The 17,972-nt window shown below is 49.4% G+C and overlaps 1 protein-coding gene across 1 annotated transcript in view; it reads left to right on the top strand.

Moving 5' to 3' along the window:
* The window catches only part of LOC144143307 (DNA (cytosine-5)-methyltransferase 3A-like), a 268,623-nt gene that overhangs the window by 162,333 nt on the left and 88,318 nt on the right, over positions 1 to 17,972 (top strand). The window contains exon 11 of the mRNA XM_077675079.1: positions 15,314 to 15,465. Within this exon, the coding sequence (XP_077531205.1) occupies positions 15,314 to 15,465 (152 nt within the window). The remainder of the gene's footprint in view (positions 1 to 15,313; positions 15,466 to 17,972) is intronic.

The following is a 17,972-nucleotide window of genomic DNA, read 5'->3' as shown; positions in this document are numbered from 1 at the left end:
CGTCGATAGCCCCACCCCGAAGCCTGCCTGGCAGCTCTCGAGAAGACCGTTGTACTCAAGGAAATACACGAGCCTGCGATTGATCATCATCTCGAAGAGCTTGCACAGGCAGCTCGTCAAGGCTATAGGACGGTAGCTTGAGGGGGACGATGGGTCTTTTTCCTCCTTCAAGAAAGCCACTACTATGTCCTCCCTCCAAGAATGTGGGATGTGCCCTGAAAGCCATATTATATTATACAGATTTAGAAGTGCTTCAAGTGTGTCTACGTGTAGGTGTTGTATCATTGTATATGTGATGTTGTCTGGGCCTGGAGCTGAGGGTTTACACGTGCTCAAAGAAGCCCTCAGCTCATTCAGTGAAAACTGAGTTATAAGAAGACGTTGACCTGTTGTTATCTGGTATAGGCTTCTTTTCGGCCGTTTGTTTGTGTTTCATGAAAGTGTTTGTGTAGTGTGCTGAACTGGACACGTGTTGGAAGTGTTGTGCGAGTGCGTCAGCCTGGTCTTCTAGTGTGTCCCCTGTTGTGCTGACCAGAGGCAGGCTGTGTGTTTGTTGTCCTTTAAGTTTGCGTATTCTTGTCCATACTTTCAGTTTGTCTGTGTAGGAGTTTATTGATTAAAAGGAACGCCAACTCTCTCGTTTTGCCTCACAGCGCACACGTTTTCCTAACGCCTTGGCCCGTTTGAACAAAATGAGGTTACCCGACGTGGGGCACGCCTTGTTCTGGGCCTCTCGCGCCCGCCTACAGTCCTCATTCCACCACGGCCTCCGCTTGTTGCGCGGGGCACCAGAGACGTGGGGAATGGACTTTTCGGCGGCGTCGAGGATGTGCGCCGTGAGCAGTTGGGTAGCTTCTTCAACGTGTAGGTGTCCTATGAATGTCTGGTGTAGTTTGGATGTCTCTGTAAATGTATTCCAGTTAGCTCTTCCTTCATTAATCCTTTTATGGGAAGATGGAGTGCTCGGGCCTGTACCTATATATGCTAAGTGGGGAAACGGTCACTACCATATGCGTCCATGCTGACACCTCACTCAAGACATGGAAAGAGAATTGCAGAACCAATAGCCAGGTCAAGTTGTGAGCGTTTGTTTTGACATATGTTATGGTATGTAGGCTGTTTATTGTTGAAAAGGTATGCTCCTGAAGATGTAAGGAATTTCTCTATCAGGCGACCTCGGGCATTCGTTCTGTAGGAGCCCCATAGAGAGTTGCGTGCATTAAGATCGCCTGTTAGAATGTACGGTCCGGGCAGCTGGTCAACCAGCGCCTCGAAGTCAGAGCTCGAAAGTGCATAATCAGGACGAATGTAAATGGAGCATACCGTTATCAACCTATTAAAAATTATTGTGCGGATGGCTACAGCCTCAAGAACAGTGTTCAGGGTGACAAGGTGGCATGCTAAGGATTTGCGGGCGATTGTGGCCACACCGCCAGAAGAGTGTGTGCAGCCATCCCTGTCCTTTCTGTATACCAGGTAACTATTTGAGAAATTTGTGCGTTTGAAATTCAGATGTGTTTCCTGGACACACATTACACTTGGCCGATTGGCATGCAGAATCTCATACACGTCGTCAAGATTATTCAGAAGTCCTCTGCAGTTCCATTGAACTATGTTTTCTCTTCCCATTACAATGTGGTAGAGCTACTGGAGTGTGACTCATCATCCTCATCATCATCACCAGCCTATCTACGCCCACTGCAGGGCAAAGGCCTCTCCCATTATTCTCCAATTATCTCGGTCCTGTGCCAACTGTGACCAATTTCTCCCCGCAAACTTCTTGATCTCATCTGCCCATCTAACTTTCTGTCGCCCCCTGCAACGCTTGCCTTCTCTAGGGATCCACTCTGTTACCCTTAATGACCAGCGGTTATCTTGCCTTCGCATTACAAGCCCTGCCCACGTCCATTTCTTCTTCTTAATTTCTACTAATATGTCTTTAACACCAGTTTGCTCCCTGACCCACTCCGCTCTCTTCTTGTCCCTTAATGTTACACCTATTATTTTCCGCTCCATTGCCCGCTGAGTCGTTCTCAATTTAAGTTGAACACTCTTAGTGAAACTCCAAGTTTCTGCCACGTAGGTGAGTACCGGTAAGATGGAGCTGTCATACACTTTCTTCTTCAGCGACAATGGTAGGCTGCTATTCATTATCTGAGAATGTCTGCCATATGCACCCCACCCCATTCTGATCCTTCTAATTATCTCTGCCTCGTGGTTGGGATCTGGGTTCACAACTTGGCCTAAGTAGATATAATCGCTTACCACTTCCATTGCCTCGCCACCTATCTCAAACTGCTGTGCTATCCCGAGGCTATTGATCATTACTTTAGTTTTCTGCATATTAATGTGACTATTTGTGACTATTTACGCAATGTCTTTCGGGGCTTGCACTCTTGGGAGGGGCTTTTTTGCCTTCTCTGGAGGTTTAGATGGAGGAACCCGCTCCTTCGTATGCAAAGCAGACAGGAAAGGTCTCACATCCATCTCATCATCAGATTTGGAAGGGGTACCCAGCGTACCAGACCCCCCAGACTTGGCACCCTTTCTGGTGCTCTTCGTTTGAGCCACGACCGCCGAGGGCATCAGGAGCGCCCCGGGTGGCACAGGCGGTGCGGCGGATGTGGGAATTGCTGCAGTTTCCTCCGTCTCCATCTCCTCCGGGCCGGTGGAGAGGAGGAAACGGTGGTTGCAGCAGCATCCCGATCGGACGTGGATGCCACCACAGCCGCTGCTAGCTCAGGGAGCGGTGCGGAGGCGGGTTGGGCTGCAAGAGGAAACCCAGAGGGGGGGGTGGGGGGGAGTTAGGGCGGAGGCGGGACCCGCACGCCCCTCCCTCTTGGTTGCCCTCCCAAACAAGACGCCGCTCCGCCCCCCGGCGAGCTGCCTTGGCGTACCTCCCCAGGGGGAAAGAGGGGAACCTATTTCGCGCCTCCGGGAAGGTTATGTTCTCTGTGAACTTGAAGTTTATTATTTTCTTTTCTAGCTGGAACTTCTCGCATTTTCTGGAGTACGCCGCGTGTGGGCCCTGACAGTTAATGTAGAGGAGTTGTTCTGAACTACAATTATCAGAGGGATGACCTTGTTGCGCACACTTGGCGCATGTTAGTTTGCCCCGACACGGGTTGGTACCGTGCACGAACCGCTGGCACTTGAAAGAGCGCCGAGGGTTCGGGATGCACGCTCGGACGGACCACCGGATGAAACCTGCATTGATATGGTCTGGAAGTACAGAACGATCAAATGTCAAGATGATATGTTTTGTGGGGAATACATTATCGTCTCTCTTTATTGTTATGCGCCTGACAGCCGTCACACCTAGACTTCTCAGGCCTTCAAGAAGATCGGCCTCTGTCTCATTCGCAAGATCCGAAATCACGCCCTGCGAGCTGTTGAGGCTGCGGTGGGGCGTGACCTTGATGTCAAGATCGCCAATACGGGTCTGCTTCAAGAGTTTTGTGGCCTGCTGCTCTCTATGTACCTCGATCAAGATTTCACCGGTTCTCTGTTTCTTAGCTTTATAGGATTCACCTACAACACTTTCCAGAAATTTCGAAATCAAGAACACGGAGTGTGATGCAATAGGCCTGGCTTGTTCAAGAGATTTATTTGCCAAGAAATGGGGGTAGTTATCAGGTTTTCGAATTGTCATGGTCGGAAGGGGTGGATACAATACTTCGGTGCGGCCCCTTTTAGGGTTTGGGAAATTTAGAATGTGAGCCAGCGCACTGACTACTAGCGACACCTGCCCGACACATCAGAAGCCAGCGCCGCAAGCGCACAGACTACGGCGACACCTGCCTGCCACCTCGAAAGCGAGCACGAAGCCGAGCAGAGCGAGTGTGCGGCGCGCGGCCGGCGGTAGTAGCTTGAGAGGCTCCTCGAGGCGTTTTGCCTCGCTAATAAAGTTAGTTTTCTGCCTTCGAGTGCCTTGGTCGCGTCTCGGGCCCTCGCTGGCCCGCGTCGCCCCTCACAACTGGCGCAGTCGACCCCGAACCGTGCCTGGAGCATCGCCTCGTGAAGTTTCGTCGCCCAGCGCTCCCTCCGTGTGCAGGTGCTACCGCCCACTTCGCCGGAGCCATTTCGCGCTTCGCCCTGTGTTTCGCCGACTGTCGTGTTGGCGCCTGCCCGCCCGATGAAGTAACCTGCCTTCAGTGCCCAAACCGTTCGCCCTACTCGCCCTCTCGTCTCGTAACCAGTTTGCTGCCTTGTACCGCCATGCCGCTCGTGAATTGGAACGAGGCTACGCCAGAGGACCTCGCAGGCTTTACAGCAGATTATCTCCGTGAAGAGTTGGCTCGCCGAAATCTGGACGCTACCGGGCCGAAGGAAGAAGTAATAAACCGCCTTATCGCCGACATCGCTCAAAACCGCTCAGCCACGCCCACTTCCCCAGACTCCGCGGCGTCCACCCAGCGCCCTGACACAGCACCGCCTCCGCCGAGCTCCGATGCAACACAAACTACCGAGTTGCTGACAGGCTTACTTCAGGAGCTCCTTCATGTGTCGCAACGCGCTGCATTCCCTGTTCAAGTCACAACTCTTCCAGACCTGTCCGCATCGCTTCCTACTTACAGTGGGGACGGCGGCATTTCAGCGTCCCACTGGATTGAAGAGTTGGAGCGAACTCAAAACCTTGCTTCGTGGCAGCCTTTAACACTACTCGCCGTCGCCATGGGCAAACTTCGTGGAGCGGCCGCTGATTGGAAAGCCGTCATTGGCCGTCAATGCCCGACGTGGGAAACGTTCAGGCAAGCGTTCCTAGATCAATTCAGCGCCAAGCAGACCTTGCTGCAGTGGCAACTAGCAGTTACTTGTCGCGTGCAAGCACAGGAAGAGAATCTTGTCAACTACTCTCTGGCAAAGCTGAAGCTCATCTCTGGATGCCCAGTCACTCTCTCGGACACTCAGCGCATAGAGCACGCCCTTGAAGGCATTGCCGACTCGAACCTGGCCACTACTACAGCAGCACAACGCCCAGCGACCGTCGCAGCATATATGAACATTGTCACTCAGCTTGATCAAACACTGAGCCATTCGGCCACTCCATTTTCACGCCCAGGGTATCTAAACGCCACACCACCCACTCCAAGCCTACAGTCGCCTTCCCGCAACTCTGCGTACATGAATCCTCAGGCTGTGTCAGACAGAACGAGCCGGCCACAGCGAATTTCAGCCCTGCCACCAGACCAACAAGAGTTCCGATACCACACCATCTCCGCTAAACATGGTGCTCCTGCCTACCGTCCTGGACAGAACTTGGCCGAAGCTGTGTGCTTCCAATGCCGCCAAAAAGGACATCTCGCATCCAAGTGTCCATCTAGAGCTACCGCTCCAACGTCTAGTACACATTCTTCCCCAGCTCTCCACAGTACCCCTTCGGAAACCCTCGATGGATCACTGGTCCAGTGTGCCCTTGTTACCACCACAATTGCTGGGATTGGTCAAGTGGATGCATTTCCCGACAGTGGATCGAAAGTGACGCTTGTTTCCCGCTACCTGGTCAGCTCGTTGCCCCTCTTGCCCTGGACTAGACCCCCTCTAGTCGTCGTCGGTGGAGAAACAGTAGCTCCAGCTGGTGCCGTATGTTTGAAGGTTTCTGTCGGACCTATCACCGCCTTGGTTGAACCAGCCGCCCTCCATAATAATGCTGTCCCACTTATATTAGGTGAACACTGGTTTTCTGCAAGCCATGCACAATTGGTGTTTCAGCCACCAATGCCAACTGAAATTCGCCACGCACCCACAGGAACGGTCGGTGCCATGAACGACTGTTGCCCAGGATGTCGAACGCTGTTATGATCCAGGGGTCCTTGTTCAATCACCATATGCCTGGACACCACAGCTCAGCAGGACTCCCGTGTTTGCCACTCCCAGGACCAGATGAGCTGCCGTGGTTAGCACTATCTTGCCAAGAGGATGTTCCCAACAACTACAGCCCCTCTCCTGAATACAAGCAAGCTGCTCCTCCAACAGTTGAGGTTTGCATTGACCCATCCTTACCCGCTGCTCAACTCGGTGGTCACTTGCCAGTAGCTCAACAACAGGAAATTACGAGCATTCTTTTAAAACACGCTGAAGTGTTCGCTCATGGAGAGGATGACTTGGGTTTGTACGAGGGTGTTGAACACTCAATTCACCTTCTCCCGGACGCTGTGCCATACAGTCGATCACCCTACCGCTACTCGGCTGCAGACCGTCGTTTTCTCGAGACCCAAACAAGCACACTCCTTCGCCAAGGCATCATTCTTCCAGTCTTCGGACCTTGGGCATTCCCCGCAGTGGTTGTCAGCAGAGGTAGTAAGAAGCGCTTTTGTGTCAACTATGTGCCCCTAAATAAGATGACCGTGAGCGTCGTGCAGCCACTTCCTTATGCCGATGACATCATGGATGACATTGCCGGTTAACAGTACTTTGCCTGTCTGGACCTAAAGTTTGCGTACTGGCAGGTTCGTGTTCGTGAAGAAGACCAAGCAAAAACCGCTTTTGTTACCCACCAGGGAACCTTCATGTGGACCCGCATGCCATTCGGGCTGAAGAATGCGCCTGCCACGTTCCAGCATGCCATGCAGTCAATTTTTGCCAACTTACAGCCACATTGCTCAAAATGTGGTGTGCGAGTCTACTTGGATGACGTTCTAGTCTTTGCACCAACTTTTAATGAGTTTTCGAGACTACTTGATGAAGTCCTTCGTCTACTCCACACCAGTGGATTCAAGGTTTCACTTGATAAATGCAAGTTTGGTTTGGAGTCCATCAAGTTTCTGGGATTCATTCTGAGCAGTAACGGCAAGCAACCTGACCCTGCTAAAGTCGACGCCATCCTGAAAATCCCGCAGCCTGCAAACAGCAAAGCAGTCTTGTCATGGCTCCAGACTGCCAACTTCTATTGCCGTTTTGTGAAGAATTTCTCCATGATCACAGCCCCCTTGCAGAGTCTCATTCGGTCTGAAGAGTTCGCCTGGACCAGTGACTGCGATGAAGCTTTTTAACGAATACGCACAGCACTAACAACAGCACCTGTACTCGGCCACTTCGATCCAGACGCCCAGACCACTGTCACAACTGATGCCTCTGGAACAGGAATTGGTGCTGTGCTTTCCCAGAAACAGCGTGGCAAAGAAACTGTCATTGAATATGCGAGTCGTGCACGGACTGCTGAGGAGAAAAAGTTGCACAGTAACGTGTGGGAGTGTATTGGTGTTCACTGGGCAGTCACTATTAAGTTCCGCCACTATTTACTTGGCAAGAAATTTTGCCTGTTAACCGACAACTGGACTGTTGCGTGCTTGACAGCCAACATCAGGCCTTCACGTCGTTTTACCACCATGTTGATGGATCTTACAGAGTTCGACTTCACGGTACAGCACATCCTGGTCGCCAAAACGTGGTTGCTCACATGCTGTCGCGACTATCTGCAGCAGTTTTCTACCAGCCACAGTCTCTAGCAGCTATGCAAGCAGAAGACGAAGAGTGCCAGGATCTTGGTCGCTCCCTGTAATCTTCAGAATCTCCAGAGCATGACAATTCCGTAATTGATGACATCTTGTACCATAGCGATGGGACCACAGGTGCGCAAACCATCATAGTGCCAGCGAAGATGCGCCAAGCTGTGTTGGAAGTTGTTCATGATTGTGGACGCCACATGGATGTAACCCGTACTCTGGCCAAAGTGAGAGAACGCTACTGGTGGCCAAACGTTGCACCCTCAGTGACTCGCTACGTCACAGCATGTCAGATATGCCAGAGCACCAACCGCCCAGTGTCTAAAAGTGTAGGCAAAATGGGCCTCATGCCAGTGTCCGACACCCCTTTTGCCTTAATTCCCATTGATCACATCACCATGCCAGCTGCTGCAGGAACGAAGTACATTCTAAATGTAATTGACTTCGCCACACGCTTCATCATCCCAGCAGCTGTGACTTCAACAGCAGCCAAAGAGGTGATAGCACATTTGCAGTCAGTGTTCTTTGGGTTTGGTTGCCCTGATGACTGCATGTGTGATCATGGCGCAGCCTGTGAATCTCACCAGTTCAAGCACTTCATGCGCATGCATGGCGCAGAGATCCACTACTCGGTTGCATACCGTGCAGCCAGCAATGGCCTAGTAGAGAGAAGCAACGGGACTTTAATCTTAGTTCTTCGCAAGCTGTGTTCAAGTGACCCTACATCTTGGGACAACAAGCTCGAAGAAGCTGCTTTTGCCATTAACACAAGCTACAGTGCCAGCAGCTGTTTCTCTCCATTTGAACTACTTTACGGATACGTTCCCAAGCTTCCATATCAACGTCACCGTCCCGCCACAACAAGGACACTGCAAGACCGCCTCCTAACGTTGTCCCAGAACCGGGCTACTGCGGCAGGCAATACTGAGGAAGTCCAAGAGAAACGAAAGGAAGCGTATGATCAATCCCATAGGAACCACTCCTTTCACGTCGGCCAGTTCGTTTGGGTGCGCCGCCAAGAGCCTGTAACAGATGGTACTGGAAAGTTGGCCCCCAAATTCAAGGGAGTATATCAAATCACTGACCAGAAAACGCCTGTTACGTTTGTCGTTAGCCGCATATCTGGTCAAGGGCCTCGTGATCGGATCCAAGACAGGGTAGTCCACGTGTCTCAACTCAAGCACTATGTGCCACCTTATATCGAGCCCTACATCCTAAAGAGCCAAAATTTGTCTCTGTGTGAATGTTCCACCTCTCGCAGTGTTATTAAGGAGCCATCTCAACCGCCAGCCTCTCCTGGACCTGCAATCCTGCCTCCGGCGGTACCCTAATCTCGACCGCAGCGCCAAAGGCGCCTACCCGAGCGCTTGAAGGACTATTCCCTCTCGCAATGAAGGCAGCAAGCAGTGCCACTTCCGTGACCAAAGGGACTTGGTCCAACAGAGAGGAGCCGGATGTAAGCCAGCGCACCGACTACTAGCGACACCTGCCCGACACATCAGAAGCCAGCGCTGCAAGCGCACAGACTGCGGCGACACCTGCCTGCCACATCGAAAGCGAGCACGAAGCCGAGCAGAGCGAGTGTGCGGCGCGCGGCCGGCGGTAGTAGCTTGAGAGGCTCCTCGAGGCGTCTTGCCTCGCTAATAAAGTTAGTTTTCTGCCTTCGAGTGCCTTGGTCGCGTCTCGGGCCCTCGCTGGCCCGCGTCGCCCCTCACAAGAAAACACCATAAAGTATGTATAAAAGCAGGGGACGGGGGTACTTCCTTCGCTCGGGTTACCCTGATACCGAGAGAGGTCCCAGAGCTCCCTGCCTGGTAAACAGACAGGGAGCCGATCCGCCGGAGCTTAACCTGGGCTCCGATGGCCACCGTTTGTGGTTTCTGCCCGTCACCTTAAAACTCGTAGCCACGGTAGATTACAGCAAGAGCATGGGGGCTCGGGGTCCGCGGTATCGCCAGTACCGTCGCCAAGATTGCTCAAGGTGCCCCGTGCGGGGCTTCTGTCGGTGTAACTCACCAACACAAGCCACTCGACCATGGACGATAGCAATAATGTCACATTGGGGTGCTAGTTGAATCTCCCCCTCCCAAAATGGGTGTGCCAACGGTAAGTGCATGACGCCTGTCTGCACTTGCACCCCTTCTCCAACCTGCGTATATAAAAAACCAGGGGGAGATAGACGCCACGCGTGGCCTGCAGTATACATAACTCGGGAAAGAGGTCGTGGCAGTGGGAAGTATAAAATGAGCCTGGTGCTACTAATCTCCCTCTCCCTTCTCAGATTTCTAAGCTTTACTGCATAACATGCCCTGTGGAAAACGCAGCTTACGACGACCAAGCTTACACTCATTTCTTTAGAGTTGGCTTCACCTCTTAACAGATATGCATTTCTGGGAAGACTTGCATTGCTAGGAAGATTTTATTTCAGGAGCAGTTTAAAACATATCAGTTTAAAGCCCCGTCTGACCTTTCCTCCATTTTGTATAAATTTTTAATAATGCTAAACAGAACTCCCCAAGCTGTCGTTCCCCGCGCTGATTTTAATGAACTAAAAAACTTGCACTTTTCTTTGCTAAAATATAATTTTATGGCATCGAAATTGTGCAGCGTACAGAAGCCTTATGTGTTTACCTGTTGGTTGTAAAGGCTCTTTCAGAAGAAGTTGCATATAAACTGAAAGACACCCATTATCATCATTTGCACCCGTCTTGCTCTTAGTGGTGGCCTCCCAGTGTATTAATAGGCGCACAAGAATTGCCCCTCATTTTGCTGCCTAGTCGAGCTCTCGTTGAATTGCAGTGCACCGTTTAGGCCTAGCACTTGGAGCTTGCTTGGTAGTGCCCCATCTTCAGCTTCAGATTCACTGCTGGGGTTTCATGTTTCACTTCCCCATTTGGAACAATACAAGAGTCAATGTAGAGCAACAGGGTCAAAACTAGTTCGTCACTTTCCAAGCAGTTTCGTGCCTCTTCAAGGCTGGCCTCACTTGTGGTTCCCAATATCGCAGTGCACATGCAGTGAATGGATATGCCTTTACATGTCATCTTTTTCAGCGGCACGTGTTGTGGCAGAAACACATTTCTCGGACCTCTGAAAGCAGTGACTTTCTATGATGTCACCTTCTAGCATGGAAAGAACACCTCCTAAAGCCTGAAATATATCAACCTTGCGGAGGTGTTTTAAACAAGAATCTAGCAGTAACTTGTCATTCAGCACTGAAAATATGCACACTTCACTCTGGCAAGGATTCCTTGTTCCTGTGTCTGAACCCATGAAGTGCAGTTTTGCCAAAAAAACAGTACTTGGTATTTGTCAGCTCTTTGCCTTTCTATATTGGGTGCCACAATTGTTGCTTGTTTGAGTGAGAGAACTTTCTCCGTACATTTATGCATGGTGGTAGAGCATGTGGGAAGTTCAGTACTGCACGTGGGAAGCCAAAGCAAAAAAGGAGAGCAGATGAACCCTCCAATGTGCAGGCGGTATAGAATCATCAGCTGCTGTAGCTGCCGCCTTGGGAGCAGTGAGAATGGGCTGGTGGATAAGAATAGGGGAACCCAGTGTTTGGTGGCCCCAAAAAAGTAGGTGGTCCCAAATGCAGCTCTCTTCAACTTCCCACATGCAGTGCTGTTGTGGGAAAGAAACATGGTTGGGGCTTCACTCTTGCACTGAAAGAAAAAGACATGCTTGTGGCAGTTGTTCGAAAGTGCTGACATCAACCAGCTTCCTTCCTGGCTGATCCACGCAAAGTACTTGTGGCATAACGTTTAGCGTACGCTTGTGCACCACGTTCCCTAGTAGCACCGATCCATAGTGCAATTTCCTTCGTAACTATCATCACCCTACTCCCATGAATTACATTGTTTTTGCAATGTATTGTATTCTAGGAAATGCGCACAGCTGCGGCTGCTTACATCAGGCCGTGTGTGCAGGCAGTGCATGCATGCTGGCGCCACTCGCCACATCTAGGGCTGTGTGAGTATTGCTCATGGCCGTATCGCCTGTGTGCATTAAAGCTTTTCTCCAGGCATAAAATATTTCATTCTGTTCAATATTCCAGTTGAACCTTGCTAAAACGAACACCACATTATCAAACTGTTCATAACGCTTTTAAAAAATCTCATTGTGAGTATATTTAGTTTTAATGTAACAATTATGCCATTGCAAGTTCAGAATACCGAGCTTTTAGAAATAACAATAATTTATTTATATTTCTGCTTCATGTTAATGCCTTGTGCCATAAACTCCCAGTTTGAAGCCCAAACGTTTTTAAATTTAGGTGAATCCTTTGCAGCAACTGGAGTGGTAGGCTAGCAAATGACATGACAAGGCATAGTAAGCAGACATTTCACATTTTACTATGCGGGAACTGACGATGATGGTAGGGAGAGAAAAAATTGGAAAGCAGACCTTTGTTAGGTATAAAGGCTCCATGTATTATGAGCATTGTGTAGCGCAGTGCAAAGTGAGCATAGGCTAGGAAAACTAGTGACAATATGGAAAGACAATAAAAGAAATGATGCAAAATGGGACTTATTATCTCCTTTTAGATGCAAAGCATCTCTTACTCGGGGCTATGTCCTGCGTCCGTTCGTTGTCAGCACCTCTCCCCCTCTCTCCACCAGCTGTGCGACAACGCCGGTCTCCTGCTCTCCCTCCCTCCACGCCAGCTGTGCGATTGCGCGTGCGCTGCTCCTCCCTTCCCCTCTCCCCACCAGCTGTGCCATAGCGCGCGTGGTGCTCCTCCTTTCCTCCTCTCCGCGCGCCCCTCCCTCAGTTGCTGCTTGTCCGACGAACTGAATGGACGCCAACAATTTTGTCAGCGAACTGGCGAAAGTGAAGCCGCTTCGAAACGCCAGCGTCGAGCAGCGGATCCCACACTGCGAGAATGCGAAGCCGCTTCGGCACGCCAACGTCGCCAAGCGAATCGGGGTGCGGTTCGCCAACGAGAAGCCGCTTCGAAAAGCCAGCGTCGCCAAGCGGATCCGGATGCCGCTCGTCAACGTGACCGCGCCGCGAAAGCGGCCGTGCGCGTGACGGGGGGGGGGGGGGTGGTTATGAACTCCTAGATGCTTTGTACATAGTTCCCTTCGGGGAGACGGTGTAGTTTTTGTGCTGAACGTGCCAGAACCTGCCCAAACACTGTTTTGTTTTGCTTTTTTTCTTAGTTCTGTATTTGATGTCAACCACAGATAGACCTCATTCGACGTCTTCATTTTGTTTATTTTGTTCATTTTGTTTGTGTGTGTGTGCTGATGTCTGTATTGTCAAGTTGTCAGAAATTACTTTCAGAGTTTCAAGAGCAACGAATTCTGTTATATATGTATATCAAATGATTTAATGGGAGTTTAACCCTATATAGCCATATCCATCTACAACGAAACTGATGGAATTTTGAAAAATTTTGTCCTACAAGAGATTTGTTGTGGTGACACCTGCCCCAGCACACCACAAATGGCAAAAAAATACCCTGTAAATTGTCCATATCATTGGCCCATAATTCAATGTTTAAAAAAAGGAGTGATGCACACTTTCATATTGCTTATTCCTGTAGCAAACCTACTAGTGGTTATCAAGCTGATTTGTACCTGCACATTAAGGCCACTGTGATGAATGGCCACTAGAGTGATTGGCCGCGAATGTGAGCCAGCGGAACGACAGCGACGATGACGAGGAAGAGGAGCCGCGCGTAAGTGATCGCGGAGGCTGGAACGGCAACGGCTGGAAGCGAAGCGGCGGAACAGGGCGCAGTCCGTGGGAACTTCCCCGTGAGACGCCTGGGCCACCCTAGACGGGACCGCGCTACCCTCCGCCAAGGCTCGAGAGCTCGTCTGGGCGCCGTCATTGAGGTGCTGGTGCGCCGACTGCTGACGCGCCATTCCGGCTGTTGGACGCTGCCGTTCCTGCTGTTGGAGCGCCTAGAAACGTCGTGATCGACTAAGAGTGAGCTGACTGGTCTATTAGGCATTGCTCTCTGACCTTGTGAACTCCGAGGTTACTTTGTGTATTTTTGAACTGTAGACTGTGTGTACGTGTGACCGAAACCCATCCTCTCTGTTACATCCCGACCTCTACTATGCTCACGTCCTGTGCTTGTCCTCCGTCCTCTTAAATATAGTCTTCGACGTGTTAAGCAGCGTTCGTCTACTGCCTGCCTGCGTGGTCCTTGGCCCATTCATAACAAAAGTGGCGAGCCTGCCAGGATTCGAACCTGGAACCGCCTCTTCGATAAGGACTGCACTCCACCCTCATCAGCGTCTCCAGAATAGTTCTCCTAAGAACTTTCTGAAGAGGGGGGTAGTGTAGTGAAGGGGTCGTGCAGTGTGGGGGCCAATCCGCCGGTACCGGTGGCGTAACGTGCGCGCTAGAGAAAGCAGCATCGAGGAAGCAGGGAAGAAGAAGAAGGACGTCGGAAGCTGTTCGTTTCGGAGGCAGCAAGACGGCCACCCTCGTGGTGTAGGCCCGAGGACCGTCGCCGGCTCTCCCGTCTGAGCCACCGCCCGGGCTGTCAACGAGACAACGACCGACGAGACCACAAGAAGGTGTTGCGCCAGTCAGCATGAGCGGTGTTCCGGTGGCATGGAGCGCGGGCAGCGAGGCCTCGGCATGGCGCAGGCCTAAGCACTTCCGTCCCGCCGCTAGCCATCGGCCACCGTCACGTCCCTGCCAGCGAGAGGGAAACTCCTCATCGACTTCACTAGTCTGCCCGGTCGCCATTCAGAGAAGTACGTCTCCGCGTCGTCGCATCAGCGATCGTCTCGTCGCGCGATCGGCGTCTGTGAGCGCGTGACTTTTTTCATGACTTTGTTTACTGTCTTCCGCACTTGGATGTTCCCGCATCTAGTTCGCTCGTGTGCTACAGTGTCTGTTCCGGCTTTCTCCATTATCCAGCTAATATAATGTTGTGTGTGCGTGTGCGAGAACACAGTAGTCAAGTCTCGTGACTTTCTATGCGGCCCGGCCCAACATTCATCACAGCCACCTTATCGAGGAAGAAGTACAGTCACAAAACAGTCCTGTACAAAAAGCCATATCTGTTAAGCTGATTACTTGCAGATAGCTGCTAGGTAGTCGGATGTCCCCCTGTTCTGACAGAACCGACACCAATTACCTTCTCGCGCTTGGCTCTATCGTGAGCTCGTGCTTCGGATAAGGATATGATGAAGTGGGTTCAAAATTTAATGGAAAGAAATATTTTTGCATTTGACTTTGAAGAACGGTAGAAGTAAAGCTGCACTGTCACCGGCTCACAATGTATAGATCACAGTGTAATGCCAGCAGTGGTCGTTCATGTTATTTGAACTAGATATAAATTTTCTGTAGCTGTGGCTTCGTGAACTGGGTCTGGGCGTCGTGTAGAGACGACCAGTCACGTCGTTATCACCAGTGAACAATGGCGCCCGACTATGAGTTGGTTTTTGTTTTCGTATGGTGGCGTGAGCACTTGTTTGGTAAACCTAAGTGTCCTGAATGTATAGAAAGTTACAGATAGCGGGCGTCACACTTTTTATGGTATATCTGCGCACAGCCCCACCAAAGAACATTTCGTTGAAGCGTAGACAAGTCCGACAAATGATTCCTTCTGGGGAAGAATTTGTGTCGGTGATATCTATGGCCAGTTTACAGGGCATTGAAAATATTTCTTTGCCGTGGAGGTTGTTGTAGCGGGATTCAACTATACAAAACTTGAGCAGTATAAGTAGGAATCAGATGGGTTAGGGTATTGGAAAAGGTGATAGCTTCGAAGCGGCTGTTGTTTGTCAGGGAGGCATCCAAAAAGAAATGTTCTTAATGTACTCATCGCCCTCACCAAGATTCCAATCCGTATACTTTTGCCTGTGATCCAGAAATGCTTGTCCTTCAATGTGCAGATCCCCTGGGGACGGGAGTGTTGTTCTTTGAGTTCCACCGGATCCTCCGCATGGTGGAGCAACTGAACCAGGGCCGGTACCTGATGTGGATGTTTGAGAACGTCGCCGCCATGCCTCGCCTCTATCGGGGAATCATCTCTCGATTCCTACAGGTAGGACGTCTCTTTGCAAAGCTTACTCTAACAGGGAATCTTTGGGGGGCTTGGTGGCGCTGCGTACACTCTTAATCTGGATCCACATAAGATCCACTTAGTAATTGGAACTTTTTTGCAAAAAAGTTTAACTTATATATTTGGAACCGTGTTCCACATATCCTGAAAATGTAAGTGGAACAGTGCACCACATATTTTTGCAGCTATATTATCTGGATCGGCGTTCCAAATAAAAATATACGGATCACTGTTCCAAATAAACTGGTAGTGTAAGTTACTGGAACACTGATCCACGTAAAATGATTATGGATTTATCTGGTGCGCCGTTCCAGGTACCTTCAGACCAGCTGTTTATATAAAACGGTGTTCCGATAGACGTTGAGAAGCTGTCTATGGGACTCCACTTTTCCAACATATCTGCTTTCCTGTTGGTATAAACTGAGGTCATTTGCCAGGCTGGCGGATGCATTGGTATCAGAAGGAAACCGCAAGCACCATTCTAACGCAGCCTTGACATCTGGCTCACAGTGATACCAACAATTGGAAAACAGAAACCGCCGCAGCAGTGTGGTCCCTGACAGTTCCCAACAGTTGCCTATCGGAGAACAGTTCTATATAAAAGTTGGTCTGAGATACCTGGAGCGGCACACAGAGACTTTGGCTTCATCCGCCGAATCCTGTTCTGGGTTTTGGCTGCATGTAAAAGAAACAAGGCTCGCATTAAAATACATACCAAACCAACTATTAGCACTGATACAATGCTTTTAAAAACACTAAGGAAATTTTATTCGCTCGTATTATTGCGTACATTTGAGATACGGAGACATATCTGTTTCCACTTGGGCAGAAAATGACCAGCGTACAGGATCAAATACCAAAACGATATCAAGTGGCCAAAACGATCTAAGTGGCATTTTCCTATTTTTGCTAATAGTTACCATTCTTTTTTGCTAAAAACACGTGGGTAATAAAGATGGCTTTAAGCGCAACCGCGTCACAAACAGACTTGTACATCTACCCTCGCAGTAACTCAAAAAGCATTACACAACAGTGAGCATAAAATATGCTGTTTTATGACATGAAATCAGGTACCGCAAATGCGGAAGTACCCACAGCGCTTGCCATACCATGTTTACGCATCCCGGTTCCAAAAAATGCAGTTTGCTATTAAATTGTAGGGAAAAGCAAAAATACAAGCCATACACGGTTGGATTATCACAAGACCTGCAAGAGTGTAGGAAAAGAACACCGGAGCCAATACTAACAATTTAACATTTGCACAGAAAAAATTACCGGAAGCATGTGGCACTATTGCACAACTAAAACATACACCATATATGAATATCAAGCTAACTGTAATATCAAGCTAACTGTAGCCAAAACCGACTATATACGCGCCCTGAAAAAGCCTTTCACTGAAGCCGCGTTCTTTCCCCGACAATTTGTAGCTATTTAAAATAACTTATCCAAAAAAAAGCTCATAGCACCCAGTGTGAATCTTACAAAATTTTACAAACCAGATAGCTCGGAGCATGTTACGCATTTTAAAATTTATCAAGCAGCCTAACTCTAAAGACGTTATTAGTTCCCTCAAGAACAATTCAGACATCCCAAATAACCAAGCCAGGTAGCGTTGAAACATACAGGTGACCAATTTTACCAAGCGAACTTGGAAGCATTTTTGCAGCCGAAACATTTATCTGAGGTAAAATTCAGATGCGTGCTATACAAACCCTACTATCGTGACGACAGTATGCTTGTGACCAAAGCACTGCCTCTAACAAGCGAGAAATGCAACTTTGTCCAAAGTAAACAACTTTTTCAAGCCAAATATGTATATTTCGCATTCTTCTAGGGCTTAGGTGTCAGCTAAGATACAGTACAAAAATTGATTAATAAAACCCCAAACCGTCTGTGTAAATAATTACTCTCACGTTTGCATCCATCAGCAGCAGCACTGCCATGGAAAAAAATTTCGAGCTGCACTTGAATAATAAAAACGTTACAGTGCAGTGCCATTAGCTACATTAACAGAGTAACAGAGCAGCGGCAAAGGCAGCCTGCGCTTTGTGCCAATAATGAAAAATTGCAAAGGAAAGCACGACTTCACTTTTGCAGTTGACATGCCGCTTGCATCTACCAATCATTTGAACCATGACATATCTTTCCGAATAGGCTTAAACGTCTAACAATAATTTAAAACCCCAAGTAGAGTGACCACATCAAGTCTTTCAACAGAGCTTTAAACTTAAATGACACCAGGCCACTTGTTAAATGGCCAAGAACTCTCTGCAAAAGTCCCAAGAACTCTCCAAAGTCGCATATGTTTCAGGAGATTATGATGAAATATACGGCGAGGAGGATGACCACATCTTGATGCGACAATGCAGGCGGAAAATCCATGACGTGTTTCTTGCAGACAATATTTACGCTGCCATTATCTTCTCTCAAAATAACTGGACGTCGAGAATAACTGGGAAGGAACAAGAAAATTTTGTTAGACGATG

Source organism: Haemaphysalis longicornis, unplaced genomic scaffold, assembly GCF_048455015.1.
Source record: "Haemaphysalis longicornis isolate Haplotype H1 unplaced genomic scaffold, Haemaphysalis longicornis Haplotype H1 scaffold_6, whole genome shotgun sequence".
Taxonomy (NCBI): domain Eukaryota; kingdom Metazoa; phylum Arthropoda; class Arachnida; order Ixodida; family Ixodidae; genus Haemaphysalis; species Haemaphysalis longicornis.
The sequence above is the reverse complement of the archived record's forward strand: the minus strand, read 5'-3'. Positions and strand labels throughout refer to the sequence as shown.